Source organism: Vitis vinifera, chromosome 7 (genome assembly GCF_030704535.1).
Source record: "Vitis vinifera cultivar Pinot Noir 40024 chromosome 7, ASM3070453v1".
In the NCBI taxonomy this organism is placed as follows: Eukaryota; Viridiplantae; Streptophyta; class Magnoliopsida; order Vitales; family Vitaceae; genus Vitis; species Vitis vinifera.
Window position 1 is genome coordinate 14,234,897 of NC_081811.1, and position 27,983 is coordinate 14,262,879.

General features: G+C 37.4%; 2 protein-coding genes and 1 non-coding gene across 4 annotated transcripts; 1 reads left to right on the forward strand and 2 right to left on the reverse strand.

The window, feature by feature from the left end:
- Nucleotides 1-336: 336 nt before the first annotated feature.
- Nucleotides 337-409, reverse strand: TRNAK-UUU (transfer RNA lysine (anticodon UUU)). Its single transcript has one exon. It is a non-coding gene; the product is annotated as a tRNA-Lys (tRNA).
- A 71-nt stretch (nt 410-480) lies between these two features.
- Nucleotides 481-20,043, forward strand: LOC100262163 (uncharacterized). Of its 2 annotated transcripts, XM_002268676.5 has the most exons (12): nt 481-1,377; nt 5,125-5,209; nt 5,319-5,408; nt 6,057-6,130; nt 6,385-6,469; nt 6,565-6,654; nt 14,623-14,753; nt 15,179-15,260; nt 15,364-15,411; nt 18,732-18,804; nt 18,926-19,029; nt 19,526-20,043. In XM_002268676.5, exons 1-12 carry the CDS (start codon nt 527-529, stop codon nt 19,646-19,648), a joined length of 1,836 nt encoding a protein of 611 aa, XP_002268712.1. In that variant the 5' UTR covers nt 481-526; the 3' UTR covers nt 19,649-20,043. The 2 variants fall into 2 exon arrangements, with proteins under 2 accessions (XP_002268712.1, XP_019076785.1); XM_019221240.2 differs by lacking the exon at nt 18,926-19,029.
- A 1,109-nt stretch (nt 20,044-21,152) lies between these two features.
- Nucleotides 21,153-27,854, reverse strand: LOC100246803 (uncharacterized). Its single transcript, XM_002267760.5, has 6 exons — nt 27,413-27,854; nt 24,097-24,161; nt 23,708-23,988; nt 22,693-22,767; nt 22,518-22,580; nt 21,153-21,511 (listed from the first exon to the last, which is right to left on the reverse strand). The coding sequence occupies exons 1-6, from the start codon at nt 27,517-27,519 to the stop codon at nt 21,467-21,469; spliced, it is 636 nt and encodes a 211-aa protein (XP_002267796.1). The 5' UTR covers nt 27,520-27,854; the 3' UTR covers nt 21,153-21,466.
- Nucleotides 27,855-27,983: the final 129 nt, after the last annotated feature.

The window sequence follows — 27,983 nt, forward strand, 5'->3', positions numbered from 1 at the left end:
CAAACCCATATATTCTCCCTGTAGGCGATATGAGGATTTGGGACCATTTTTGAACCCATATATTCTCCCTATATAGAGTCATCATTTATTTTTATTGTTTTAATTCTCCCTATATACAGTGTAATCAATTTTATTTTATTTTTTCAATTTCAAAAGGTCTCATCATTTATTTTTATTGTTTTAATTCTCCCTATATACAGTGTAATCAATTTTATTTTATTTTTCAATTTCAAAAAGGTCTCATCATTTATTTTTATTGTTTTAATTCTCCCTATATACAGTGTAATCAATTTTATTTTATTTTTCAATTTCAAAAGGTTAAACAAGGTCGTCCAACGCCGTCTGTGGGAATCGAACCCACGACCACATGGTTAAAAGCCATGCGCTCTACCGGCTGAGCTAAGACGGCTTTGTTCATGCAACTTTATTATTGTTTTATTTAATATCTTTTAACTTTGTATTAAGTTTTAAAACTCACACCAGAATAAAAACTGGTGCCTGAAGCAAGAGCTCCGCTGCTTCAACAATGGCGGAATTCTCAGAATCTCCAAAGGACAGACCCTCCGAAATATCGGAACTTCCCGATGAGTCCCAAAATTCTGTTTCGGATTTCGACCCCTGCACTATGCGAAAAACAAAGCCGGGATTGAAGCGCCTCTTCCTAACTCTAACCGTCCTCTTCTCCTTCTTCCTAGGTTCCCCATTCTTGCTCAAATCCATCGAAATCTACCGATCTCCGCTCCCATTTCGTGACATCGATTCGCTGTCGGACTCCGTCGGGTCCAGTCCGCTGTTATTCCCATGCCACTTTCAGGCAATTTTTGTAGGGTTTGATAATTTCGATGCCTATGAGCTAGGGATTTCGATTAAACACGAAATGAAGAAATTGACCAAACATCCCGTGTGCGGCACTTGTAGCGACAGCAACTATACTGTGTCTGTGACAGTTGACTCTGGCTCTGGCTGTGCGAGGAACTACAATGCCGAGTCCACTTGCATGTGGCGGTGTGGCGCAATTGGGGAATTTGATCTTGGTGGTGGTGGTGATGATGATGGTGTTGATGAGTTTTTGGGGTCTGTTTTGGGGAGTTGTGAGGGTTTTAGGAAGGTTTATAGTGTTGTGGTGGTGAATAGAGGTGGGGAAGTTAGGGCCGTGGTTGGGAAGTACAGGCATGCTTGGATTATTGGGGGAGTTTTGGAGGAGGGGATGAATGCGATGGTGGCAAGGGTGGCGGAGACTTTTGTTAAGGTGTTTGTTAATGGTGGGAAAGAGGAGGGATCGATTCATGGAGAGTTTATGCCCGTTGGTGCAGATGGGAGAATTGTTCTTTCCTTTAATTTATTGAATGCTGATCCAACTGACTGGATTTATGGTTGGTATGGAGCTTTATTTTTCTCCCTACATTTATCCAAAGCACATTTTTTTTTGCGTTTTTAGGTTATCTAAGCACATTTATATGCATAATGTTAGCATTTTGTTTGATCCTTGTCTTGTGTTCAGTATATAATGTCCGATTCTTTGGGGTTCTCCAATATATAATGTTAGGGTTGTAAATGAGCTAAGGTCAGCTGAACTGAAGCCCTAGGTTTGTTCACAAAATTAGTGAGCTTCCAATAGGTTTTGGCTAGGGCTGCTTATCTCACAAACAATCTCAAATGAACCTCTAATTGAGGCCAACCTCTAGTAGCTCAGTTTTTCTTTTCAATGTATTGCTCTGTTCATGAGCCTCTTATCAAGCCTCCAATTGATGATGCCTTAAAATAGGTGAGCTTGGCTTGCCTATCTAAAAACTTAAGGGACCATCTTACCAAGCCTGGTTTGGGTACTTGGTTTAATATGCAGTCCTAGAAAATATTTTCTTTTTATTGAAAATGAAATGCTAAAAGGAGTGAAGGTAAACAACAAAGAAAAAGAGAGAATCAGTCATGAACCAGAAACACCAAAAAGAGAAATCGAAATTAGAATGCACAAGACTAAAGAGGAAACTTCAAACCCTAATCCCATATAAAGGAGAAGAATAATCTCCTACAAGGTCTAGAAGTGGTTAAGCCCTTCTTTTGACTAAGTGATTGGCCTCTTCATTGATTGTTTGGATTGACTTGAAGTCCACCTCTATTGAGGAAGAAGGGATAAAGATCTCTAGCATATGACAAAGCATATTTAATGATTTTAGGTGGATATGTCTGGGTCCCTCCTTGTGGGTATTAGTTACTTCGGAGTTCTCAGGTACCCCTGTGAGTGTGATCATACTGGATTAAAGATGTATATTGTGCAAATAGAAGGGCTGAAAAGGTGCATTTTGAGTGGAAACCTCCTATACTATGGTGACTTAAGTTGAACATTGAGAAATGCTCATTGGCAATCCTGCGACAGATGAGTATTGTCAGAGTGTTTTAAAGGTCATGGAGGTAGGGTGATTAATGGCCTTACAAGCCTGCTGGGGCAGGGCCGGCCATAGATGCCAAGTTATTATCAGAGTGTTTTAAAGATCATGGAGGTAGGTTGATTATATGGCCTTACAAGCCTGCTGGGGCAGGGTGAATATAGATGCTAAGTTGTTAGTGGTAGTATTACTAGAGGGCCTGACTTTGGCTATTATCTTGGGTCTTGACAATTTCTTGGTGGGACGCAACTCTCTCCCTCATGGTTTTGGGAAATACCTTTAATTCCAATCTGGCTTGAAATCCCTTGGGGCAAATATCAAAATTAAATTTCATCCAACCAGTCAGCAAAGGCACCACTTTGAGACATGATTAAGGAATGAGCTACACACCCACAAAATGGCTCTCCAATTTTGAAAATAAAACTGAATGGCATACCAATAAAGTCCTTAGTAATTGAGGCCCACAATGAAGCCAAGAAAACCATTTATCCTAAAGCACCTACTCTGTTTTGGACTTTTTTCTTGAAAACCTTGTTGCCCCCTAACCAACTAAATAGAGCAAATCAAAGAACAACATGTACATGGGAGCAACACTACACATTTGCCGTCTCCGGGGAAAAAAAAAACCTCCAATGACTAGAAATTCCATAGGGGCACACGCAACCCAATCAAATAATAGAAAGTATATACTATTAGGATAGAGTAAATGAGCAATGCAAAAATAAGTTATCCATGGTTTCACAACCCCTATTCGACCAAAAACATAGTTTGGCATCATGTCTTTCTCTAGCCTATTATTTTTTTTGACAGTCAAAGATAATATAATAGGTGTCAAAAAACATCGCACTAAGGTACACAAGACATACAATGAGCACTAAACGATGAACAAAAACACCCTCTCTTAGCTAGAACCTAACGCATCAACAAAATCATATACAATGAGCACTAAACGATGAACAAAAACACCCTCTCTTAGCTAGAACCTAACCCATCAACAAAATCTATTGGAAGATATAAGACCTACATCTATGTATATCTTTATCCACAACAAAAGATTACTAAGGAATTGGCCTTTTAGAGCATTGACTAATTGTTCTTTGTTTTCATAGACCTATGATTCTTCTCTTTCCAAACTAGCTAAAAGATGCATAATAGGATAGCTCTCCAAACCTTTTTTCATCTTATTCCCACAAATGAGTCATGCCAATCTAAAATGGTCTCTTTGATTATGGATGGTAGAACCCAAGAAACACAAATAAGGAAAAAAGAAATCGCTACAAAAGTAAGTTTTGTGGGCTCTATCAAAAGCAAGTGTTTTGCACGGGAAGCTTGTTGTGGAAAGGTCTCTACTCTTGATTAGCTTTTAAAAAGAGGCCAAATGTTGGCTATATGCTTCCTATGTAAAATAGATGAAGAATCTATTGATCACATTCTACTACACCGTACCATTACAAGGGTACTAGCATATTATTCTAAAGCATATTCTTGGTATTCACTGCTCACTTTATCTTGGAATGCTATATAAGCAAAAGCTTTTACTTGAGGGTGCATCATTGCCTTCCAAATGGCAAGAGTAAGCCTCAAAATATTATCCTCTTTAGTGAAAAAGATGAAAATATATTAATAGGGGAATAGACCTTTATTATCATTAGACAATCAATTTTCCTAAAAGTTTTAAGCTTGTAGGATTTTGACCTATAATGTATATCATGCACTCTAACACCTTTCCTCACGTGTAATCTCTTTTGAAACATACATGAGCTTAATAAATTGGGGAAATAAAGTGGCCACTTTTTGGCTTAATAAATTGAGAAAATAAACATGTGATAAGGTTTGAACAGATGACCTCTTGCCAAATGAGGTTTTGATACCATGTTAGATAACCAATTTTCCTAAAAGTTTAAGCTTATAAGATTTGGACCCATAATGTATATTGTGCACTAACAATTATCGTGAAATGGCAATCTTTCATCGAAGGTTGGAGCTTAAATGATGGTCCCCCTTGAGGAGATTAAGGAAAGAAGTCAACTTGGTTACCCCCATTCCTACTTTTCTACAAAGGCAATATTTCTAGGAATCACCTTGTCAAAAAATATTTCTAGGAAATCACCTTGCTTAATCCTAGGCCCCTTTTAAACTTGGGCTGTCAATGACTTCCCTTCTAATTAGATGATCTACCTTACTATTTTAGTTCCATTTTGAGGGTAATCCCTTTTAATCTTTTCAATTCTTGATCCACTTTACCGAGGACTTTGAGAAAGGATTGGGTATTAAATTGGGATTACTCATCAAGATATAAACATTTTTTTTGAATCCCAAAACTCTATAACGCCTCCAAGATCACATGATTCTTACAAAACCTTTCAAGAATATTTGTCAAGATAAGGGTCTGGCAAAAAATGGGGAGCTATTCCATGACTATTTCCCCCTGAACAATTAGGGCATGAAATTTTTTGAAGACTAGCATGATAACAAAAAAATGGATATTATCTTTGTCAATTCATGTAATTGTTGAGTCAACTTTCCCTTTTCAAGCATGAATTCTCAGTGTGCTTCTAAAAAACTTGAAGTAATTTATCTTCATTCTCTATGAAATGCGAAAAAAACTTGCATTATGTGCCTCACCCAGGATATTTCTAATTGGCACATCCTTAAGATAGTAGGCGGCCTATTCAAACATTTAAGTAGTATGTCTCCAAAGTGTTTATTTTGTCCAGCTTACACTTCCTTGTAACTGTAGGGATTTCCAAAGAATAGATGAGATTCTGTTGGCCCCTGTAATTAAGGCTTTGGGACCTGTAGCAAACATAAGCGTGGAAAGTCAGGTAGTAGATGCTCTTTCTTTAAATGATACTTAATTCTTATTGCATTCAATTTTTGGTGCCTTTTTCAGCAACTTAGGCTGTAAGTTTTCTTGTTTTTGACTTGATGCAGGTTTTATACCATACTCCAAAGTCATCATTTTCTTACTGGGATGAAAAATGGGATAGCTACATATTTAGTACCAAAGATCTTCCTTTCTTTGTATGTTTCTAAAGTTTCTCTGCTTCTGATAGTTATCTGTCTCTTTCCTTTGAAGATGAATTCTAAAATCCTTAAATCCAGTGTTCTAATATAAATTGGTGTCTTGGAATGTGCAAATTGTATGCATCATACTGTTTGTTATGCGATAATGCTAAAACTCAATACATATTTGCTGTAGATCATATCTATCTGCCTCTGAATGTGATATTGTATCATATGTATCTCTCGTCATGGCTATGGTTCTACTAATCTAGCATGTGACCATTTGTTTGCAAAGAACAATAGAAATGAGAATGCGTAATATATACATACATATATAGATAGAGCACATTCCTATACAAAAGGTGTCATGTATCATATATTCATTTCGCACAGAAAGACAACTTGATTCATGATACCAAAGTAAAAAAGCATGACATCTTGATTTGGCAAGAGCAGTTATATATTTTTACCCATTATTGATGATTTTATGGATTACTTTGTTTATTAGAGCTACTTTTTTCATTTTTTCCCCTTTTGGACACAATTTTTAACATTCTTCATCCACCATACTGTTATAATTATTTTTCTCTGTCATTGTTTACTTCTCCTTTATTGAGATCATGGTTGATACTTTGTTTAATGCAAGACTGGTGGTTATCTGAATAGGTGAATTCAAATGAGTGGCATTTGGATACTTCTATTGCAGCGGGGGGCCGATCGAAGATTTTGCAATTTGTGGTGTATATAATTCATTTCCTCTTACTTTTATTTCAATTTTTCTGGAAGTATTTCTCCTTTTGCCATATGACGGTTATTATTGGGTCAAGGATACATGTCTATTAGATGCATTAATCATGACAATCTCCATGGTTCTGTATTGTTTTCTTTAAATGCCTTCTTTAATTTGATGATTGTTTTGTGATTGGAAAGCAGGTGAAGATTTTATCTCGATTACTATGTGCTCACAACATAATTTTTGTCGATATGTCTTCAGATATATACCATCTGCTAAGGAATGCCCTCTTCTGTTACAGCTTCCAAATGGAGAGATTTCAGTGACAAATGCCTTTATATCTCCAGTGAGTCTCTATTCCTTCATCATCTTCATGCCTGTTGTTTACCCACTATTGTTGTGAAATTGCATGATTTACTAGATTTCAATTATGTCTTGTAGATGTGGGGAGGTGTTGCTGTTTGGAACCCCCCAGGCTGTTCGAGGGATTCAGAAAGTAAGCATCCTGCCCGGCACACAATTTCTCCTCAGGTTAGAAGTCCATGTTTAGAATCCATCCTACTAAATGTTTTTTTATCATGCAGTTGTTGCATTAAATGATCAATCACTATATTGGAGGAAGTACTTAATTATATCCCAGCAAGAAACAAAACCATATAGTTATTTTTCTAATGAAAAACAAATGCCAGCTATTGCACTGGCGCACTCCAGAGTAATTTCTCAAATAAAGGACCTAAACCCAGGCATCTCATCCCTTTCTTCTCTCTTCCCTTTCTTTCAATAAATGCTAACCTCCTCTTGATCTCCTGCTCCCCTTACCTCCCAGCTCACACTCTCATGGAAAAGAGGATGCATGTTGCTATGTAAAGATGTCTGATAATGCAATTATCAGTGGTTTGAAAGTGGTCAAAACCTGTGCTTGAATTGAGCTAGAGGTTAAGTTTCAGTAACTAAGAAATCAAAGATGAAGTGCAACAGAAGGCACAACCTGAGAGATTGAGGTTTTCATGATAGAGAAGATGAGCAAGATGAAGAATGTTATTAGGATTTGATTTAGTCTTAAGAAGAATGGTTGCTCCTGGAGGTATCTGTCTATGAGAGTTTTGTTGCAGTCATAGAGTGAAGATAGTGATGGAAAGATTTGATGTGGAAAGAAAGGCTTTTCAGGTAAAGTTTGAAGGCATCAATGGGGGAATGTGGCTTTCAATAACTGAGAGAAGTCGAGGTTTTGTTGTTTCGTTAGGATTTGGAGAGGAGGAGTTGGATTGGTTGTTGGAACATTTGAAGAAAGCTGTGGAGTTGGAGGCTTCCGGGGGTTTTACTCGGAAGATTAGGGGCAAAACGAGGACGCATTTGATGGAGATTTGCTTCAATAGTAGAGGAAGATTTATGAAAATTACAGAAATTGTTGCAAAGAGAAAATCTCTAGTGTTAGTTGTTCCTGAGGGTGTTAAAGGCAATGGGTGGGAAACCCTTAGAATGGCGATTTCTAGAGTCCAAGATGTGTCTGATCAGGCTGTAAGAGCCTCGAAGGAGAAGGATAAAGAGTCTCAGGTGAGCAAAGGAATGTACAGAGAAGGGCGGTCCTATGCAGAGGTGGTTGCAGAGAAAGGACATAGAAACGGAGCTTCGGTGCCAGTTGGAAGATGGGCAAGAGCTGTAATTTGCGAAAGTAAAGGAAAAATTCTGGATTGGTTTGATGTAGGGAAAGTTATTGCGAGGATGATGGGTACGAAAGGGATGGTGTCTGTAACCCCCATTTCCGAATACAAGGGGTGCTTTTTTGTGGATTCAGCAAGGAGAGCTATGTGGTTTCAAGATCAAGGGAGCTTAACAGTGAGAGGAGGGGTTGTTGCGTTGAGGAGATGGTCACCAAAAGAAAACTCTGTTGTTGGTGGGAAGTTTAGAAGGGGTTGGTTAGAGCTGAGAGGCCTTCCTTTCCATCTATGGAATGAGTTTCAGTTGAGGTACATTTTACAGAAATGGGGGAGGGTAACGAAGGTGGCAAAGGAAACTCTGAAACTTGTAGACTTGTCGAAGGTAAAGATGTGGGTGGAGATGCATCCAAAAGTCGTGCTACCAGCTTTGCTAGAGGTGGAAGACGGAGCCTGGTCTTTTACAGTTGCAGTCTCCGTCACCGGAGAAGCTGAAGAAGACTTTCTTCTCAGGCCAGAGTCAAATCGAAGCAAGGACGAAGTAACGTCAGCGGAAGGTTGCGTCCATCAGAGGCCAAAGAATGCTGAAAGGCTACGAGCTACTGCTAGGGATAATGAGTACCACAGATGGAGGCCTCGTCATCGCTCCCGTGTTCGGTATTCAGTTTCAAATTCAGATACCGAAGTGGAGAAAGGAAGGGGGAAGAGATGTTTGGGCCCAACGGAGGGGAGTGTTGACGGGCTAACAAAACCAGAAGCCTTTTTTAAAGGCCATTTTGCTAGGGCCCATTTTGAGGAGAAGAACATTGGGCCTTTTGTGGGTCCAGTCCACGAAACTGAAGCAGGGTCTTCTAATGGTGGCCCAGCAACGCCTTCGTCTTCAAAGCTTCAGCGATCAGGAACCTCTGCAAAGGAGGTGATGCCGATAGCTCAGTCAGCAAAGCTAAAAGGCAACTCAGTTACTGCAAGACGCAAAGCGAGGAGTTGGCCGCCGAGCCTAAAGGTGACGTCTATTGTCCCAAAGCGCAACCTAGATGGGGATGGCGCACCGGAAGCAAATCGAGGCTTTATTTGGGGCAGATCAGTATTCAAAAAGGGCGCCCTTTCTCCTGTTTCAGAAAAATCCCGACGCTTCACCGGGGGGACAGAGGGAGACGAAGGGATCTCGACATGCAACTGGGTAAAAAAGGTACGTCCTCCTTCCGTAGCTCTCTCTGAGAAGGATCTTCCTTTGGATGGGGCTTTTAATCCAAATTTTCTTTCCGAATCCTATGATTCTTCGGTTATTCCTTCTCGATGTCAGGCTTTTTCTCCTATTCCGTTGGAGTCAAGCCTTGTCTCTCAGTGTAGTCCCTTTCCGAAAATTGCTGTTGTTGAGCCCAGTCGTCTTGTTGGCGTGTCCCGTCCTGAAGGAGTGGCGTTTCCCCTAGAAACCTCTAACCGAAATTCTGAAGAACGGCCTTTATTTAAGGACTCTCTGAGTAGCCCAGAAGAGCTTTGTGTCTCAGGGAAGGCTCAGTCCCCAAACCCAGAACATCCCAGCCTCCCGTTGGAAGGCTTTCAGGTTGAGGGTCTCACGCCTGGAAAAATGGTCAAGGTTCAGTCGGTTTTGGAGAGGTTGAGGATCAGATTAGTCAAAGAAAATGGAAAAGGTGCGGAACAAGAAAACCAGAGTAATTCTTTTGCGGACAAGGTTTATTTCAGAAGGAAGGGGAAAAATGCTTCTGGAAACCGAGGAGAGGATTAGGTTTGGGTGCTGGTTGTGCTGGGTTGTTTTTGGTTTATATGAAGATTTTAAGCTGGAATACAAGAGGATTAGGATCCAAGAAGAAAAGGAGGATAGTCAGAAGGTTTTTAAGTACTCAAAATCCAGATATTGTGATGCTTCAGGAAACAAATTTGGGAAACTTGGGATAGGAGGTTTGTGAGCAGTGTTTGGAAAGGCAAGAGAGTGGAGTGGGCTGCTCTTCCAGCCTGTGGGGCGTCAGGGGGGAGTGTGATTTTGTGGGATTCTAGCAAGCTCGAGTGTACAGAGAAGGTGTTAGGATCTTTTTCTGTAACTGTGAAGTTTAACTCTGGTGAGGAAGGTTCTTTTTGGTTAACTTCAGTGTATGGCCCGATTAATCCGTTGTGGAGGAAGGACTTTTGGTTGGAGCTTCAAGACCTATTTGGTCTAACCTTCCCAAGGTGGTGTGTAGGAGGGGATTTTAATGTTATTAGGAGGATATCTGAGAAATTGGGGGAGACCAGATTAACTCTCAATATGAGGTGTTTTGATGAGTTTATAAGGGAGAGTGGCTTGATTGACCCCCCTCTTAGGAATGCGGCTTTTACATGGTCAAACATGCAAGCTGACCCTATTTGTAAGAGATTGGATAGATTCTTGTTTTCTTCTGAGTGGGATACTTTTTTCTCTCAAAGTTTTCAAGAGGCGCTTCCTAGATGGACCTCTGACCATAGCCCTATTTGTTTGGAAACTAATCCTTTAAAGTGGGGTCCGACTCCTTTTAGGTTTGAGAATATGTGGTTGCTCCATCCTGAGTTTAAGGAGAAGTTTAGAGTTTGGTGGCTAGAGTGTACGGGTGAAGGGTGGGAAGGTCATAAGTTTATGAGGAAATTAAAGTTTGTTAAGTCAAAGTTGAAAGAGTGGAATATAATGACCTTTGGAGATTTAAAAGAGAGAAAAAAGCTCATTCTTACGGACTTAAGTAGAATTGATCTAATTGAACAAGAAGGGAATTTGAACTCTGATTTGGTGTTAGAAAGGACCTTAAAAAGAAGGGAGTTAGAGGATGTGTTGTTAAAGGAAGAGGTTCAATGGAGACAAAAATCTAGGGTTAAATGGATTAAAGAAGGGGATTGTAACTCTAAATTCTTTCATAGAGTGGCCACAGGTAGGAGAAGTAGGAAGTTCATTAAGTCTCTGATTTCTGAGAGGGGGGAGACTTTAAACAACATTGAGGATATTTCTGAGGAGATTGTTAATTTCTTTGGAAATCTTTATTCCAAACCTGTAGGTGAGTCTTGGAGGATTGAAGGAATTGACTGGGTCCCTATTTCTGGTGAGAGTGGAGGTTGGCTGGATAGGCCTTTTACTGAAGAGGAGGTTCACAGGGCAGTTTTCCAATTGAATAAGGAAAAGGCCCCTGGTCCTGATGGTTTTACTATTGCAGTTTATCAAGAGTGTTGGGATGTGATAAAAGAGGATCTTATGAGGGTGTTTCTCGAGTTCCACACCAATGGGGTTATAAACCAAAGTACAAATGCGACCTTCATTGCTTTGGTGCCTAAGAAAAGTCAATCTGTTAAAATCTCAGATTATAGACCTATTAGCTTGGTTACAAGTTTGTATAAGATAATTGCTAAGGTCTTATCAGGGCGTTTACGCAAAGTTCTTCATGAAACAATCTCTGATTCTCAAGGAGCCTTTGTTGAAGGGAGACACATTCTAGATGCTGTGTTGATAGCCAATGAAGTGGTGGATGAGAAAAGAAGGTCAGGGGAGGAAGGAATTGTTTTCAAAATCGATTTTGAGAAGGCCTATGATCATGTGGATTGGGGCTTCTTAGATCATGTGCTTCAAAGGAAGGGGTTCAGCCAGAAATGGAGATTGTGGATAAGGGGTTGTTTGTCTTCTTCTAGTTTTGCAATCCTAGTTAATGGGAATGCAAAAGGTTGGGTTAAGGCTTCTAGAGGTTTGAGACAAGGAGACCCTCTCTCTCCTTTCCTTTTTACTTTAGTGGCAGATGTTCTGAGTAGGATGTTGTTCAGAGCAGAGGAAACTGGGCTTACTGAGGGTTTTTCTGTGGGGAGGGATAGGACAAGAGTGTCCTTGTTACAGTTTGCAGATGACACTATCTTTTTCTCTAAAGCCTCTATGGAACATCTTCAAAACCTCAAGATTATCCTTTTGGTTTTCGGGCAAGTTTCTGGTTTAAAAATCAACTTAGAGAAAAGCACCATTTCAGGTATTAACACTAGGCAGGAGATATTGTCTAGTCTGGCCTCGGTTTTTGATTGTAGAGTGTCTGAGTGGCCTTTATCTTATTTAGGTCTTCCTTTGGGAGGGAACCCAAAGACAATAGGCTTTTGGGACCCGGTGGTTGAGAGAATTTCGAGAAGATTGGATGGGTGGAAAAAGGCCTATTTGTCTTTGGGAGGGAGGATTACATTAATTCAGTCTTGCTTGTCTCACATCCCTAGTTACTTCCTCTCCCTCTTTAAAATCCCAGCTTCAATTGCTTCAAAGATTGAGAAGATGCAAAGGAATTTTCTTTGGTCTGGAGCAGGGGAAGGGAAGAAAGATCATCTTGTTAGATGGGAGGTTGTTAGCAGACCAAAGGAGTTGGGAGGTTTGGGTTTTGGGAAGATTTCTTTGAGAAATATTGCTCTCTTAGGGAAATGGCTTTGGAGATTCCCTAGAGAAAGGAGTGGTCTTTGGTATAAAGTTATAGGGAGTATATATGGGACACATCCTAATGGATGGGACGCCAACATGGTGGTTAGATGGTCACACAGATGTCCTTGGAAGGCTATTGCTCAAGTTTTCCAGGAATTTTCCCCTTTTGTTCGCCTAGTGGTGGGCAATGGGGAGAGAATTCGTTTTTGGGAAGATCTTTGGTGGGGTAACCAATCTTTGTGCTCGCAATTTGCTGATCTTTATAGAGTTATTTCTGTGAAAAACCTCACTGTTTCAAATGTCCTTGGCAATTCCTTTCCATTGGCTTGGAATTTAAATTTTTGTCGCAATCTTACCGATTCAGAAATTGATCTCCTTCAGAGATTAATGTCCTCCCTCAGTTCAGTGCGTTTCTCTCCTTCTCTGGCAGATTCTAGAGCTTGGTCTTTGTCTTCATCAGGCTTGTTTACAGTAAAATCTTTTTTCTTGGCCTTGTCAAAAGTCTCTATTCCTATTTTGTTCCTTCCGGCCAAGTTTTTGTGGAGTTCAAAAATCCCTTCAAAGGTTAAGGCCCTCGCTTGGATAGTAGCTCATGGGAAGGTGAACACCAATGATAAGTTGCAATTGAGAAGACCCTACAAGTCCCTCTGTCCTCAATGGTGCATTCTCTGCAAAGGAAATGGAGAGTCGATTGATCACCTTTTTCTTCATTGTCCTGTTACCTTTGGACTCTGGAACAAGTTGTTCAAGATGGCTGGGTTGGATTGGGTCCCTCCAAGGAGTTTTGAGGATATGTTGGTTATTGCTTTTAAAGGCTTGGGGAACTCTTTAAGAGGCAAGACTCTTTGGCAAGTTGCTTGCCTTACTTTGGTGTGGATAGTGTGGCAAGAGCGAAACAAGAGGATTTTTGAGGATAAGGGGAGATCGGAAGAGACATTATGGGATTTGATTTTGTTCTATTCCACTCTTTGGGCTTCTTGTTCTGCAGCTTTTAGAGGAGTTCCTCTAAATGTGTTACAACTCAACTGGAGTGAGGTTTGCGCTTCAAGAGTTTGAGTTTGTGGGGGTTTCTCTTTGTTTTTTAGCTATTGTTGGGTGTTTTTATGTTGTTCAGTTTGTGTAAGAAGGACCTCTCATCCTTCTAGTGGTTTCTTTTGTTTCTTTTTTCTTTTCTTTCTCTTGTATCTTTCCTTCTATTAATATATTTCTCTTCGTTTCTGATCAAAAAAAAAAAGAAACAAAACCATATGCCAAAATTTCCCCATACTAACCTAGATACCAAATAATCCTAGCATGGAATTGCTAATTTACCACCTTATGGATAATAACAATAAAAATACAAAGGAAATCCCAAAAAAAAAACCCGTTTTCTCATTTTCAATGTACTCTCCATCACTATACTAGACTTTCATGTGTGTGTATATATATACCACCCTTTTATATGCTTTATATCACTATACTACACTTTTATATATAGTTTTTGGCGGGATCCCTTTTTATATACTTTCCATATGATTCTGGCATACTAATTTAAGATGCCCAAATAATAATCTATAAGGGACAATATTCTGATATTTTTGGTGTAAAGTTTGGGAAAAAAAAAATATTTTCCCTAAATGACTTTTTGACATAATTATAATTTCTAAGATTGCTAGCTTTGAAGTCTGCCAAATGTTTTGGTGTCAAGCAGTGTTATTTTAGAGGAAGACCAGCTTGTGCAGGTGAAAGTGGCCTAGACAATTGGCAGGTTTGCTGACTTTGCTAGAATAGATTTGCTGCTATTCTAATTTGCAAGTTGATCCTTGACTTTTGATAAATGAAGCACAAATTTGCCCATTCTTGAGTTTTATTTTATTAGTGTGGATACAACTTAATATGTTTGGTTTTAACATGATGAAAAGGATTGTGAGTTATGCTAACTGTGGCCTTATTATTGGTGTATATATGATGTATAAAGTTGTGTAGCAAAGCCTCCATGATAAGTTCTTTAAGAAAGTGCAATATAGACGTCAAGGTAGTCTCTTATCCTTCAATGAGCATCTTTTATTTCATAAAAATTTAGATGCAATAGATACCTTCATTGCAATTTATCCAATTTTCAGGCATTAAGATATGTTTTTGACTTGGATGATTATCATAAAAGATTCCCAACATATCATAAGATTCCTGTTTTTTAAGCTGCACACTTTTCTAGACCCAGAAAGCATACCAAATTTTAGGATTCCCCATCAGGCTTTTCTTTCTTGTTTTGATAGGCTATCCAGATAACTTTTATAATTCAGTTTAATTGTAATCTAGGAATTTAACTAGTCACAGATTCTTTTTGTCATTTTGATTGCAATCTTGGAAAAATATGAATTGTTATGACTAGAAGTCAATGGTCTATTATTGCAGATAAATTCTAGTTCATTTTCTCAAGTTTGATGCATGCACATTCTGAAACAGGATCTTCAGAAGGTGTTTGAAATATTCATGGGCCAGCTGCGGCAACTTTTTGGCCTTAAATCTGATAGCCTTTATGCTGGTGCATCAGGGACTACCAATCTTTTAGCCAGTGAAAGAGGCTTTACAGAATGGTGAGAAGAATTGGTCCATTCATTTTTCAGTCTTCAAAAGAAAGTCACCACTGTTTGATTCTTGATATTAAATATATTAAGCAAGTGTGGCACTAACGATTTGGAAGCTAAAGGCTCTGATGTTATTTGAAGTGACAAATAGATGTTGTAGTGTAATCAGTTTTTCCATAACTCTTTGATTTCCATTACCTGTGCATATGTAGATTGAGGAGGAGTTAATATTAGTTGCTTGGAAGGATTGATGTAATCTGTTTCCTCTGTTCACCCTAATTATAACTTCTGTTTCTAAAGGCCTCAAAATTATAACCAGTGTTTTTCTACTGTCTTATTTATTTTTATTTTTATTTTTTTTATGAGATCATTCAGTTGGTACTTATTGTGCCAGAATGCAGCAAGTTGAATGCAACAAATTCCTTATTTTGTAGGGAATTGGACGTGCTGTCACGGCAACATACATGTTTTAATCTTGTTTCATGTGCTACTACCCTTGGATCTCTCTCTAGATTGGTAAGCTCTCACTCAATTCACGTACTTGTAGGTTTCAAGCATCTATTACTCATTTCTCTATTTTGGTCAGTTCTTTTGTTGAGCGTAACAATCCCCTGTGCAGGTTCAATCCCTTCCAAGGATGATTATCATGGATGAAATAGGAAAACAGGTCAGTCATGAAATAAAAATTTTCTAATTTGTCATCTGTATATCTCTTTAAACCTGTGATTGTCTAATTTCTATTGTGGCTCTTTGGCATCTGATCCTCCAGGTGAAAGGTGTTTACTGACTGTTTATTTCATATGTAGTTGTAAAAATTGTTCTGCTCTCTTTATTCCGAAAAGGTTAGGATTGGCACGAGATAGTAACTTTTCTGAGGATCCGAGTATTAGGTAAGAAGATGAAGGCTTTATAGGAGGACATTGGTGCAACCAAGTGTTTAAGGATGTCTTTTTGTAAAGTTAGAAATTTTGTGTAGATTAGGTTTTGGGATGTAAAAGAGCCGATCAAAAAGGAGTTTTTTATGGGCTAGTGGAGAGGCTTTTGTATTTCTTTTTTGTCCAAATCAGTTGGTTAGGTCTCATTGAATTGTGTAGAGATCAGCGATTTTTGTCAGCATTTTGTAACCATGGGAGTCCCTAAGATGATACGGACATCCATTTGGAAGAAATCGATCGGAGGCATAACTCCAGAGTCTTGATCAAGAGGACAGAAGTACTAAGTTTTCCATAGAATTAAATTAAGGGTAAAGTAAACCTGGTTGTTTGAGATGAATGATCCATTGATCCTAGCTCAGGATGTCAGATTTCTTCCAGCATCTTGATCAAGCGAAGGATTCAGTGGGCTTATCATCAACGGGATTAATGTTATATGTCTGGGTCAGGCATACAAAGTTGGTTTGGAGCAATCATTTGAAATGGGGTTTTAACAGTCATGTATGAACTAAGGACAAAGCTCCCTGGTCCAGATCAGATGACTGGCTTTCTGGAAAACCGAATTGGGTGACAATTAGAGAGGATCTTAAGGGTATTTCACATAATTCAGAGATCTGAAATAACTTTTGTCCAACTTTTGTTGTGTTGGCTCCAAGAAGGGGAAGCTCAAAGAATACTAAAGACTAAAGCAGAAAAGTTTGGCAGATTGTTTGTACAAGTTTCTAGGAAGGCTAAATAACCTTATGTGCATTTTCTCATTCTACACCCTAAACCAAATTGAACCATACATCTAATGTAGAATATCAAATGTGGGTGCTTCCTGCATCAATCCAACAAAGAAACAGATTGTAAGAGTAAGGCTACTTGGAATAAACTAGTAGCTTGGTCTCTTTCATTATTGGACAGCTATTCTTGGTACTTGAATGAAGAATATGCAGGGCAGACACATTTATGGTCCAATCATGTTGTGTCTTCATTACATACTTTGGATTGTTTATGTTCCATAGAATCTAACCATGCATATGTGTTTGACTAAGCTAAAGTTCGTCCAAGTTTCTGTGGTTACTCAAATGAAATAATGAACCAAGCTCAAACTCCAACTGGAAACTTGTCTACTAAGAAAAGCCTAGCCCAAACAAAGTCAAAGATGATAAGGCAGCTGGAATTTGCGTTTCATAAGGGATTTCAATGATTGGGAGGTGGAGTTGGTAGGTGAGTTGCTCCAAGCGTTGAGAGGTGTTAAGATATCTTGGGAGGATGACTCTGTTTTTTGGAAGGGGGGGGAAGTGGACAGTTTAGAGTGAAAGATGCGTACAGTTGGTTGGATAGGCCTATGGATGTCAACTTTCCGAAAAACAGGATTTGGGTGGGTAGAGTCCCAACTAAAATCATGTTCTTCACGTGGGAAGCGACTTGGGGAAAGATCTTGACTCTTGATAGGCTCCAAAAAAGAGGTTGGCAGCTCCCGAATAGGTGTTTTTTGTGTGCTTGCGAAGCGGAAAGCGTGGATCACTTACTTATTCATTGTACAGTGGCTAGAGAGCTTTGGGATTTAGTGTTGGATTTAGTTGGGGTCAAGTGGGTGTTCCCTAAAACTGTAAAGGAGGTGTTATATAGTTGGGGAGGTTCTTTTGTGGGGAAAAAAAAGAAAAAATTCTGGAGTTCCATTCCATTATTCATTTTTTGGATGGTTTGGAAGGAAAGGAATAGATTAGCTTTTAGGGGGGGGTTTAGCAATTCAGAGGTTCAAATATTCTTTTGTTTGTTATATCTGGGGTTGGGCTAAGTTGTATATGGAGGTGAAGCCGCATTCCCTTTTAGATTTCCTGGAGTGGATTGCCTCCAGTTGAGGAGTGGTTTGCTTTTTTTTTGGTTTTTTGCTTGTTTTTGGCCTTTGCTGCCTGGTATACGTCCTGTATACGTTGAGGTTTTTTGCCTCTTTTATGAATTGTGTTTACTTATCAAAAAAAAAAAAACAAAGTCAAAGATGATGTGTGCAATTCTGATAGCAATATATCAATTTTAAGACTTTCTCAAGTGCCTGATACCTAGCTACCCATATTTTAATCATGAAAAACATCAAATAGAAAACCATGTCAAAAATGTGACATACATTTATTAGTTTTTTCTTGCATGCTGACCTTGTAGGTCATATTAGGTCTGTAGTCCATTGAATTCTCAAGTTTAAATCTTCCACCATGAAATCAGAAAATATATTTAATAAAAGTCAACCTTTCAATCTCCAATGTTTAAATTAATCTGGTTGAATAACTCACTTATCTCAATTGAAAATCTCCATGCTTGTTTTGAACTTGAGCTGAGCTAGAACATGTCCAGATAAGCTGAGCCAAGATTAAACATGGAGCCTCACTTGATTAATGAAACCCACTACTTCTTAGTAGTGCAGCACAGTCATCATTCACTTTATTTATTTTTTATTTCATGTTATGAGCATTTTGTATTTTTTGCTGCGGATATGATCATCTAGGTCTGTTCTAAGTGCTGAAGTTATTCTGTGTGTATGAGTGTTCATAAATCTAAATATAGAGGCACTGTATCATATATACTTGCTCCATATGCTAGCCACTGTGTACAATGCTAATCATATGGCTTACCCACTGTGTCATACTTAATATTATTACTGTTCAAACTCCAACCAAAAAAAAAAAACTCAGCATGGTACACTATCTTGTTCCTGTCCATTTTCTTTTGTCCTTCATTAGAATACACATAATGTATCTTGCCTTAGGTTACTGCAGACTCATCTTTTTTACTATTTGAGGATTTTGATTGCATATTATTGCAAACACTGCCTAAGTTAAGTTCACATGTTTCTTTCAAGACCTTGAGTAAGATATTATCTACTTCAGGATTTTATTTAATTGGTTGATCTGACAATTTATATTCTAGTCTTGTTATGCTTGGGTCATGATTCCTGTTCTTTCGTGTCATTTTAATGGTTTTGATTTATTTGGCTTGTGTTCCTAAGATTTTTTGGTTTTGGCTGTGCTGTTAGAATTAGAAATATTCTAATATCATCTACCTGCTTGAGCAGGTGAAGTTTTCCCTGGAAGCAGCAAAATTAACTCAAAGTAATGCATCTCTTGGAATTTATGATGCTTCAGCCGGTATGTTGCTTTGTACTCCCTACTCCTTTTAGATTGTGATTTGCCTGTGGATTTCATTGAGGATTTTCTATCTGTGTTAATTGTAAAGAGAAAATGGTAAAAAATTATTCTCACTTGTCAGTCTCCTCAAGGCAAGCAAGATCTTTAGCAGAAGATGCCTTTTTCCACCCTTCTATCATGTCCGTGAGCTACTACTCGTTTGAGCATTGCTTTGCTGTCTACTCGGTTAGTTACATAACAGCCAGATCTTTTATCCTGAACTGAGTAATTAAGAATTCATTTTCTAATGGTAGAGATAGAGGAATCTACTTACACATTGGAGGAACCCATGCAAGGGTTTTCATATTTAAGTCAAATATCTGTATAGACAGTTTTGAGAAAAATATTTGTGCATAACACCTAGTTCTAGTTTAAACTACATATAGACAAGTAAATCTGTATGGTTTATAAATACATGCGCACACACCCACATGCTAGGAATCAACTTTGTGCAATGATTTGTCTATGTTCCAAAAGGCTATAAGAGTTTGGTTTTTAGCTCTAAGGGTTACTGCCCCTGTTATTGTTAGTCTCAGTAGCATGCATGGGCATAAAAATGTGTAAAATTTGCCCTTAAACTTAATTTTTGTTTGCAAAGCATCCTATTTGCGTACAAACTTGAGGTAGTGCTTAATTTGGCCTTATTGTTCTCATTGTCTATCTTCTTTTTCCAATTGAACAGCCCTTCTTTCTACCAGTGTCAATGCATGTCCTTCTTGCTGCCTTTAGAGAGTGGAGAAGATACAAGCAAGAAACGGCAAAGTACTTAGCATGGAAGAAGAAAGCAAAGGTAGCAGCATCCTAACCATCTCCCCGAGCTTCAGTTGATTTCAATTCAATGCTCCTAAAACCAGAGAGTAACATCAAGTGATATTAAAGAGGCAACCTACCCATTGCAATGGAAATGTATTTCTTCAATCATTTTGAGGATCATTAGGCGTCCTTGCTCACATGAAGGACCTGTCATCCAACACGACAAAGGATTCCATAACAGTTGCTGATAGTGAATTTTTTGTAATACTAAAAAGGATTCCACGTTTTAGATTTCTGCTGGGTATTTGTTTGGGTAAATTTTAAAATTAAAATCTGTAGCCTGATCAGTATTATATTTGGTGGAGCTTATTGGAGTGCTCTGTCCAAAAAAATAGTGGCGCAAAGTGTGCTGATGAAATACGGATGTCTAAAGGGCTTGTTGCACCATCTAATGCTCCATTTTTCTTCCTTTTTTATTTTGTTTGCAACAAAGCACACGATCCTAATCTCTCGCATCCGACTCGTCATGTACGCGCCTTCTGATAATATTCTTGCCGTTTGTTAGTTTTCAATTCTGTTGTGTTACAATTTTTTTTTTGGCAAGGGATATGCTATTGTTCCAGAGGGGAAATGGCAAGGGTTGTAAGTCCATTTCATTTTTGAAACCAGTTTGTACTACAAATAAACACATATAATTATGGGTCATGCATAGTACTTATTTAGTGAAGATAATTATGATCCTATATCAAAGTAATTTAATTTGATTTAATTTAATATTTTATTTTTCCCTTTTAACTTAATTTTTTTTTTAAAGAAAAAGTTCTCCCAACAAAATGGTATTATCAAAATTTACAAAATTTATTTATTTATAGATTATATTTATTTCTAATATAATTAAACAAGTGTGAAAAAAACTTGAATTAAATGGGTGAGGTGGGTGTGGGAAATTCATGTAGGTGACTTCTATTGTTGACATCCCTAAATAAGGTTATGGACGAATCGTATTGTCGACAGTATTTTTATCTTTTTTTCTCTGGACATGTGACACTGCTGTTTCATTAGAAAATGTTTTCCTTGAGGTAAGCCATAATCACTGCCAATATTCAGTTCTATGAAATATTAATCTCTCAGAGTTCAGTCACACTGGTAGGAGGTTAAGTAATTGAAGCACAATGTAAAATTTGTGCTTAATAATGCTCATGGTGGAGCTTCAAAGTTGCTTGACATAATGAAGAAAGCCTCACCATGCCGTTTTGTATAAAATATTCGGGGACAAGATTCATGGACAATGAGATCCTAAGCATTTTATCAAGGCTTCATTTCGATCTTCAACAGACTGATAAAGCAAAGTTTGATGATTGCTCCATCTCACCTTTGAGTTCTTAGCCATTAGATACATAAATAATACTCTTCAAGTACAATCTCTCAAATGAATACCAATGGCAGCCAGCACAGTATATACCCAATGCTACAACATGAAAACACACCCTCCACTCCCTCGGTGGGTTTGAGTTATAAAATGAAAATATAAAAATAAGCCTTTTTGCTCTCAGAAGTCGACATCAAAACAAAAGTAACTTCGATATAAGAAAGCACCAATTTCTTTAAATTAAAGATTCTTCTACCTCTGTCTGTCTCAAGCTAAAAATCTTCTATTGTTTTAATATTATCAGTAACAAGCTCATTGAAGCCGCTTCCAGCAATACAACTGAAAAATCAAAGAAGAGAGGAGGATGATACATGTAAAAAGGTCACATCAGCTCCATATCAGGTCTCACACGGGCCTAATGATTTCCGGAGTGCAGCAGCACCAAGAAAATGGCTGATGTCCAAGTAAACAGGAAAAAAGAACCAGCTCCACTCCCATAAGTCAGGCTTTAGATTCCAATGCCAGAAGTATCTTCTTCCTCGGACCCTGAAACAAGGATAGCCTCCCGTCAAAGATTAGGATGGAAAAAGGAAAATGGATGAGAGGTCATGATGACAAAAAGCTTATGTTGAAACTTGAGTTTGACAAAAGGAAAGAGAGCAAGGCCCACGAATATACAAACTGTTTCTAATCCTAAATGAACATTAAAAAACCTATCAACATAGAATGGGCTTGCATCCTCGACATAACACCTAAAGACACATACATGAAGAAGCTGCCAAGCTGTCGCTTACTAGAGTTACATTTTTTTTTTTTTATCAGAACTTACGAAAGTTACATAGAAATGTGAATCATCATCTAAACAGATTTGGTTATCATGGTGCTCTACACTACCTCCCATTTTTGTAGGGTTGATAACTTGAGTAGAAATAACCAAGAGAAAGAAACTCCAAAAGGTAGAAAATTTGGTTTTTTTCTTTTCTTTTTTTTTTTTTTTTCTGATGGACAACAAGGCTATATAATATTGGAGTAGAAATGCATTCAGGGACTTACACCCACCATCACCAGGTTCCAAGAAAGGAAATCAACTAAGATTATCTAGCCATGCCATATGAAACTTACACACCAGAAATTTGTGAAAACAGAGGAATCTAGACCACTACCATAGCTGTAATTGATAAATTAAGGAAAGCTATGGAACTATGAGGACAAAATTATGAAAATAATACTAGAAAATTCAATGTCCCTTTTGCCAAATAAGGAAGCGAGTTGAGAATGGGAAGAGAAAGTAGAGGGTCAATCAAGTGGAGAAATGTGTGTTCGAGGAGGACTGAGAAAAACACAAGATGTGCACATGTGAGAACATGCCTGTTGCTAGGCATAAAAAGTGGCAGGCATAAGCAATAGCACATAAAGTAATCAACAAATTAGTATTGTAACATATATCTAGGCAGGACAATCCTTTAAATCCTTAAACATCAAATGAGGTACTAAATATTGCTACAGAAAAGGACTGAAACATAAAAACCATGTATGATGGCTAAGAATTTACCATTGGTATTCCCATAGCCTTGAGGTCCTCATCAGTCATGTGTATTAGAGCAGTCATATCGACCTGCCAAAATAAGTGCATCAAAATAGTAAGGTAATGACTGCAGGTACTGATTGAAACTAAGAACACAAGAATAGCATTAACCACAATCAATGCAAGTATAAAAACAACATACTTCCTCTGCTTGAAATGTAATCAGATATTTTTCGAGACCCAGAGACTGCAAAAAACCATCTACTGATGTATCAGCCTGCACAAGATATGCAAGAATTGGAAATAAGAAAATCAATCACAAATTAAGTAATCACTCCATTCTCATTTTTTTTCCTAGCTAAGGATAAGCAGTTAATATAGTAAGAGTACCCTTCATATCCACCCCTCCAATGAGGGAGTTTCTAATTAGCTGACTATGAGAGGGCTCAACCCCATCATGATGAACAGTAACTGATATATGTAGGGTATTGGGATGAGATATGCTAAGTAACCAACAATCTCAAAGTAGCAAAGAGAACAATGGAAGGCATTTACAAACATTGTACCTTCATCAACTTCCAATCTCTAATTTTCAAATTCTGATCACTTCACAATAGCTAAAATTTTATGGTAACAAATATGCATTTCCAGACAATAGAGCAAAAGAATAACATAAATATATATACATATATATATTTATATAATGTCATTAGCAACAGGAGGCCCACAGTTACTGAAAAGAGATGTAGGGAGGGAGGGGGGGAGACAGAGAGAGACTCTGTTTATATGGGAGATCCAGCTTTTTTTTTTTCAAGTTTTAAGTGGAATGACAGGGTTAGTTTTCAGTATTCCAACCCATGTATGAAACTCCCCATTGCACAAAGGAAAAGGCAAGCAAAACAAGAAAAATGTTCTTTGTTCTCAATATATTTACATTAAAAAAAAAAAGGTGTTTGAATAGAGCAATATAAGGAACTGTGTTCCAAATATTGCCTATACCATAGTCAAAGCATCCTGTCATTCTTTTTTATAATTTAAAATAATAATAAAATTGCATTTACAGTTTTATTGAGCAAAGAGAAAAAAGAACACCAGAATGTTTCCAGATCCATCAGCTAAGCATGCATTGATACATAACCTAAATCTTAGATCCATATAGCAGTAATAAAAGGTAAGGGCACAAAATGGTACAAAAAAAAAAAAAAAAAAATCCATGCCTTCTGCTGAGTTTTATTTCTAGGAACTTGGCTGGCAACTTTTTTGGTTCCTGACACAGGAGCTTCAACTGCGACATTTTTCCGAGTAGGTTTACCAGCCTCCATAGCAGGTTTTGCTTTTGGTGGATCATTGTTCACTGGTTGTGAATGCATTGTGCCAGACAGCTTTTCACGTAGATCTCGCACACCTCCTGAAAGAGATCCCTTTCCACTTAGAGGCACTTGTTGGCCAACCTTCTTTTGAAGCTTCAAACGAAGATCTCTAGCACCAACTTTCCGATCTTCACATGCCATTAACACATTAAAAACATATAAAGGTGATCTAGTTTCATGTAAAATAAAAACAGCAATATCTGGTTGCATATAATTACAAAACAATCAATCTGTACTTGAAATCTGAGTTTCACCATCCTCATAAAGATCATGCTCCCACTTGTCATCATCTTGCCTCTGCCTGCAGAGAAATGATGAGTTATTTAAACAGATTTCGCCTCTTAATGAATTAGGACCCCTCAACCATTCAAACTAAGTAAACAAACTGACGGTAAGGTGCAAGCACTTGGATCTTATAGCACTTTCTTTCTAATGCGCGATACACTTTGAAGTTTATAAATTTCAAAGAATCCCATAATGGCTTCATTTAACTTCAAATTCAGAATAATAATTGATATGGTGTTTAAAACATGTGGAGAACTCTCCACGAAATTAGGATGTTCACTGATAAATGAATGTGTTGTCTTCCTTCCTTTTTTTTCCCCTTCATAATAAAGGAAGGATAATCAACTAAAACATGCCAAAGGTTGTTGTGACCCAAGTGCACATGAAGCACACAATTTACAATCAAAAGAAACCCATAGGAGAGATGGTTAACTAAAACATGCCAAAGGTTGATGTGACCCATGTGAATATGAAACATAAAATTTACAACCAAAGGAAACCGAAAGGAGAGAGTTAACCCACAACGACCAAAACATCAACTTCTAGCAGGGTACATGCTATCAATGAAATCTAAATAGAGAAGCTCTTATATCCACAAAGTCCTTGTTGACAAAAGCAGACAGAGAAGTAGCATCAATATAATATTATTTAATTTCAAGACCAAAACATCTAATTTGTAAAACATTCTTTTATGGCATCCCTTCAAGATGGGCTAAGACTTGCAAAAAGGGGCAGGTCCATGTATCTTCCTCCTCTTCCCAATTAACTTTTCATGCGAACAAGATAGCAGATAACTCATTGAGCAAGGTAGGACCCAAACAACATCGGACAAGAAAAAGCACAAACCACAATCCCAGATCACCACTGGAAGCATCAAATAGATGGTATGCAGATTCCTAATTTCTCCTACACAAAATACACCATTGTGTATGCAACAATCTTTCAAAAGGAATAAAACTTCCTTGACCTGATGGTTTAGAGAAAGCTCTTATGACTGTGCCAAAGTGGTCTCTAATCAATCCTCTAACCCTAGTTGCCCTGGGCTGCCCAAAGACCACCCATCAAAATTTAGTCTAACAAAACCTATTGGTGGTGGTAGCCATTTAGAAAGTGTTTCCTTAGTCAACCTCATGGTTCTCCAAATTAGATTCCAATCTAGCAGAATGAGGCTCAAAGGGATGCCAGCAAAAGCTTCACTAAAAAAGGCCCACAAAGAAGATAAGTAAAGTCCCAAACTGCTTCAAGATGCCTCAACACCCACCCCCACCCCCACAGCGCCCCAAAAGAAAAAGAAAAAATCTCAAGAAGTCAAAAAATTACTACTAAAATTATGTGAAAAATGAATAATAAGAAAATCATTCAATTCATAATAATCATATTAACTGTTTATCATTGTCAATAGTTTATTATTTAGTTCATTATTTTCTTCTAAAATCATACTCTCTCATGGCTTTATCAAATAATCTTTTGCCTACCATCACTATAATTAGTCAGATCCTCCAATGAATTATAGTCATACCTAATTGCTCTATTGTTCTCCCCATTAGTGTTAATATCCACCCATTCTTCTTTTTCATCCATCAATTGCAATGGTCTTTTCCTTTATCCATCAATGGTAAGATAATGATTATATAAGAGCTCAACCATTACACTGGCCAGCAACTCCTTTATTTGTTCTCTCAATGTCTTTTTTTCCCTCTCCAATTAAAGAGTTAATTAGTAGCTACCTATACTCTTAACTTATAAATGGCTTAAAGTTAGGGTTTGTTTTTTTATCTGAAATCAGAATAAACCTGAATTTGACAAAAATCTGAATACTGCTAATTGTTATTAGGCATTTAGGTCATTTGTTTTTTATTGATGCATGAATATTGTTAAGTGCTATGTTTATTTTTATTAATTTCTGAATGTTGTATAGTATCAAAACTATTTAATTTTTACTTGTGAAAAACATCTATAAAATTAATTACTATGTTTCTTGTTAATTTATATGATTATCATAACAATATTTGAGAACTAAAAATTTAAAAACAAATTGTAATTTAACATATTTCCAAATATCCTAAAATACCAAATTTATTACAAGAATAAAAAATTATATAAAAATAAATTATGAATTAGTTAGGCAATTGGTAATTGAATAGTACTTAATGTTTCTAATTATACTTGGTTACTGAGAAAATGTAACAAAAAATTTTAATTAGGTTTCATTAATAGCTCACTGGTTTTTATGTGGTTCATCTTCAAATTTATAAATTTGTGATAAAATATGTGTTCCATTATTGAGATTAATTCGTTAATTTTTCATATTTTCAGCTTGAAAAAGAGCATTGAATCCTAAATTTTTATCTTTCAAATTTAGGATTACGACTGTGAATTATGTTTTGGAATTCTAACTTAAAAAATTTCATTAAGAAACATACTTGCATCTGACACTCATACTCAAACCCATGCAACATAGGCTACGATTTGCATAGCCTCCTCATCTTGAGGCAAGCCTCAAGGCATAAGCCTTAATAGCCTTTTGATAAGTCACTGCCCCAACCCTACAACATGCTAGCTTTTGATTTTTCTTTCACTTTGAAGTAATTATGCAAGATTTTCATTTAAATGGAAAATTAATCTGGCTTTACAGCCGTGGAACATGGTAATATTATAGAAATCATGTTAAAAAAAATTGTTAATAGGAAATCAACACGAGATTAGGACGCACTACTACTTTGCTCACAAGACAAAAAGTTATCAACTACACTCCCTACCTGATGTGACATAACTCCATAATGAGCTTGAATTGGTATAGACGAATGGAAGCACTGGGCCATAGGTACTGATATAAAAGATAAACCTTTGAAAACCTTATTTCCGGACTCAAGCTCAATCACACAATCCAGTGCAAAATCTAAGTGAAAAACCGCCATAACCAAGTAACAAAAGCAACTACTGTCAGGCCAATCACACACTCATGTAGATAGTTACAATCCAAACGAAGCCAAATACAATTAAATCACAAATCAGAAGGCAAAACTGGAAAAGAGGAAAACCTATTCGCGGAAAATCCCATTTGTTTCCCCAGAAAAAAGAGTTTCCAGAAAATTTGTTAACGAAACAAAAATAAACAAATAAAAATAAAAATAACTTCCTTTATGCTTCAATTTTACAATGGAATATTTACACGGAAAAAACTACAATCCAATTGCTTTTCTCGGGAAAGAGCTTACTATTTTGGGAGGAAACAAACAGAAAAGAAAAAAAAGAGAGAAAACGAACCTCTTGCCAGTGAACTGACGCCTGCGGCCAGAATCGTCTAAGGAGGTTCCGTTGAGGCGTTCGTATACAGACCTCTTGGCTCCTGCCTCCACCCGATCAGCATACATTCTTGGGGAGGGGTGAAGAAGAGCAAAATCCCCAACCCTAACCCTAAACGTAACCCTAACCCTAACCCTAACCCTAATCCAAACCCAATAGAAAGATGAACGAAGAAAAAGTCAAAGAATGTAAAATAGAATATGGCGGGGGAAAGCTTGGAGTCGGGGGAGAGGGGAGAGGGGAGAGAGGGGATTTGATGGACTGTGGAGAGTTAAAGGGTGCGTATTACAGAACCAGGGCAAACCTTTTCACTTCCCAAAACGCCTCTTCTTCCTTCCTGAAAATAAAAATAAAAATAATAATAAAGTTTCATAGGTTGTTTTTTTTGCAACTTGCATGAGTTGACTTTTGTTTTTATAAATTTTAATATTATAAATAATTATTAAATATAAAATAAAATCCTAACTGTCGGTTTAAATATACTTCATATTTTTTATTTTAAAAATAAAAAATAATACTAATTTCCAAATAA

Bases quoted from the DNA above. Each gene is read 5' to 3' on its own strand.
- LOC100262163 (XM_002268676.5), top strand. From the start codon at position 527: ATGGCGGAATTCTCAGAATCTCCAAAGGACAGACCCTCCGAAATATCG. The intron at 6,470-6,564 runs GTGAGTCTCTAT...TATGTCTTGTAG, and splicing joins CAAATGCCTTTATATCTCCA to ATGTGGGGAGGTGTTGCTGT. The intron at 15,412-18,731 runs GTCAGTCATGAA...CTGCTTGAGCAG, and splicing joins TGGATGAAATAGGAAAACAG to GTGAAGTTTTCCCTGGAAGC.
- LOC100246803 (XM_002267760.5), bottom strand. From the start codon at position 27,519: ATGTATGCTGATCGGGTGGAGGCAGGAGCCAAGAGGTCTGTATACGAA. The intron at 24,162-27,412 runs GTTCGTTTTCTC...ATTTCTCTGCAG, and splicing joins CGTCAGTTCACTGGCAAGAG to GCAGAGGCAAGATGATGACA. The intron at 23,989-24,096 runs GTACAGATTGAT...TGGCATGTGAAG, and splicing joins TGGTGAAACTCAGATTTCAA to ATCGGAAAGTTGGTGCTAGA.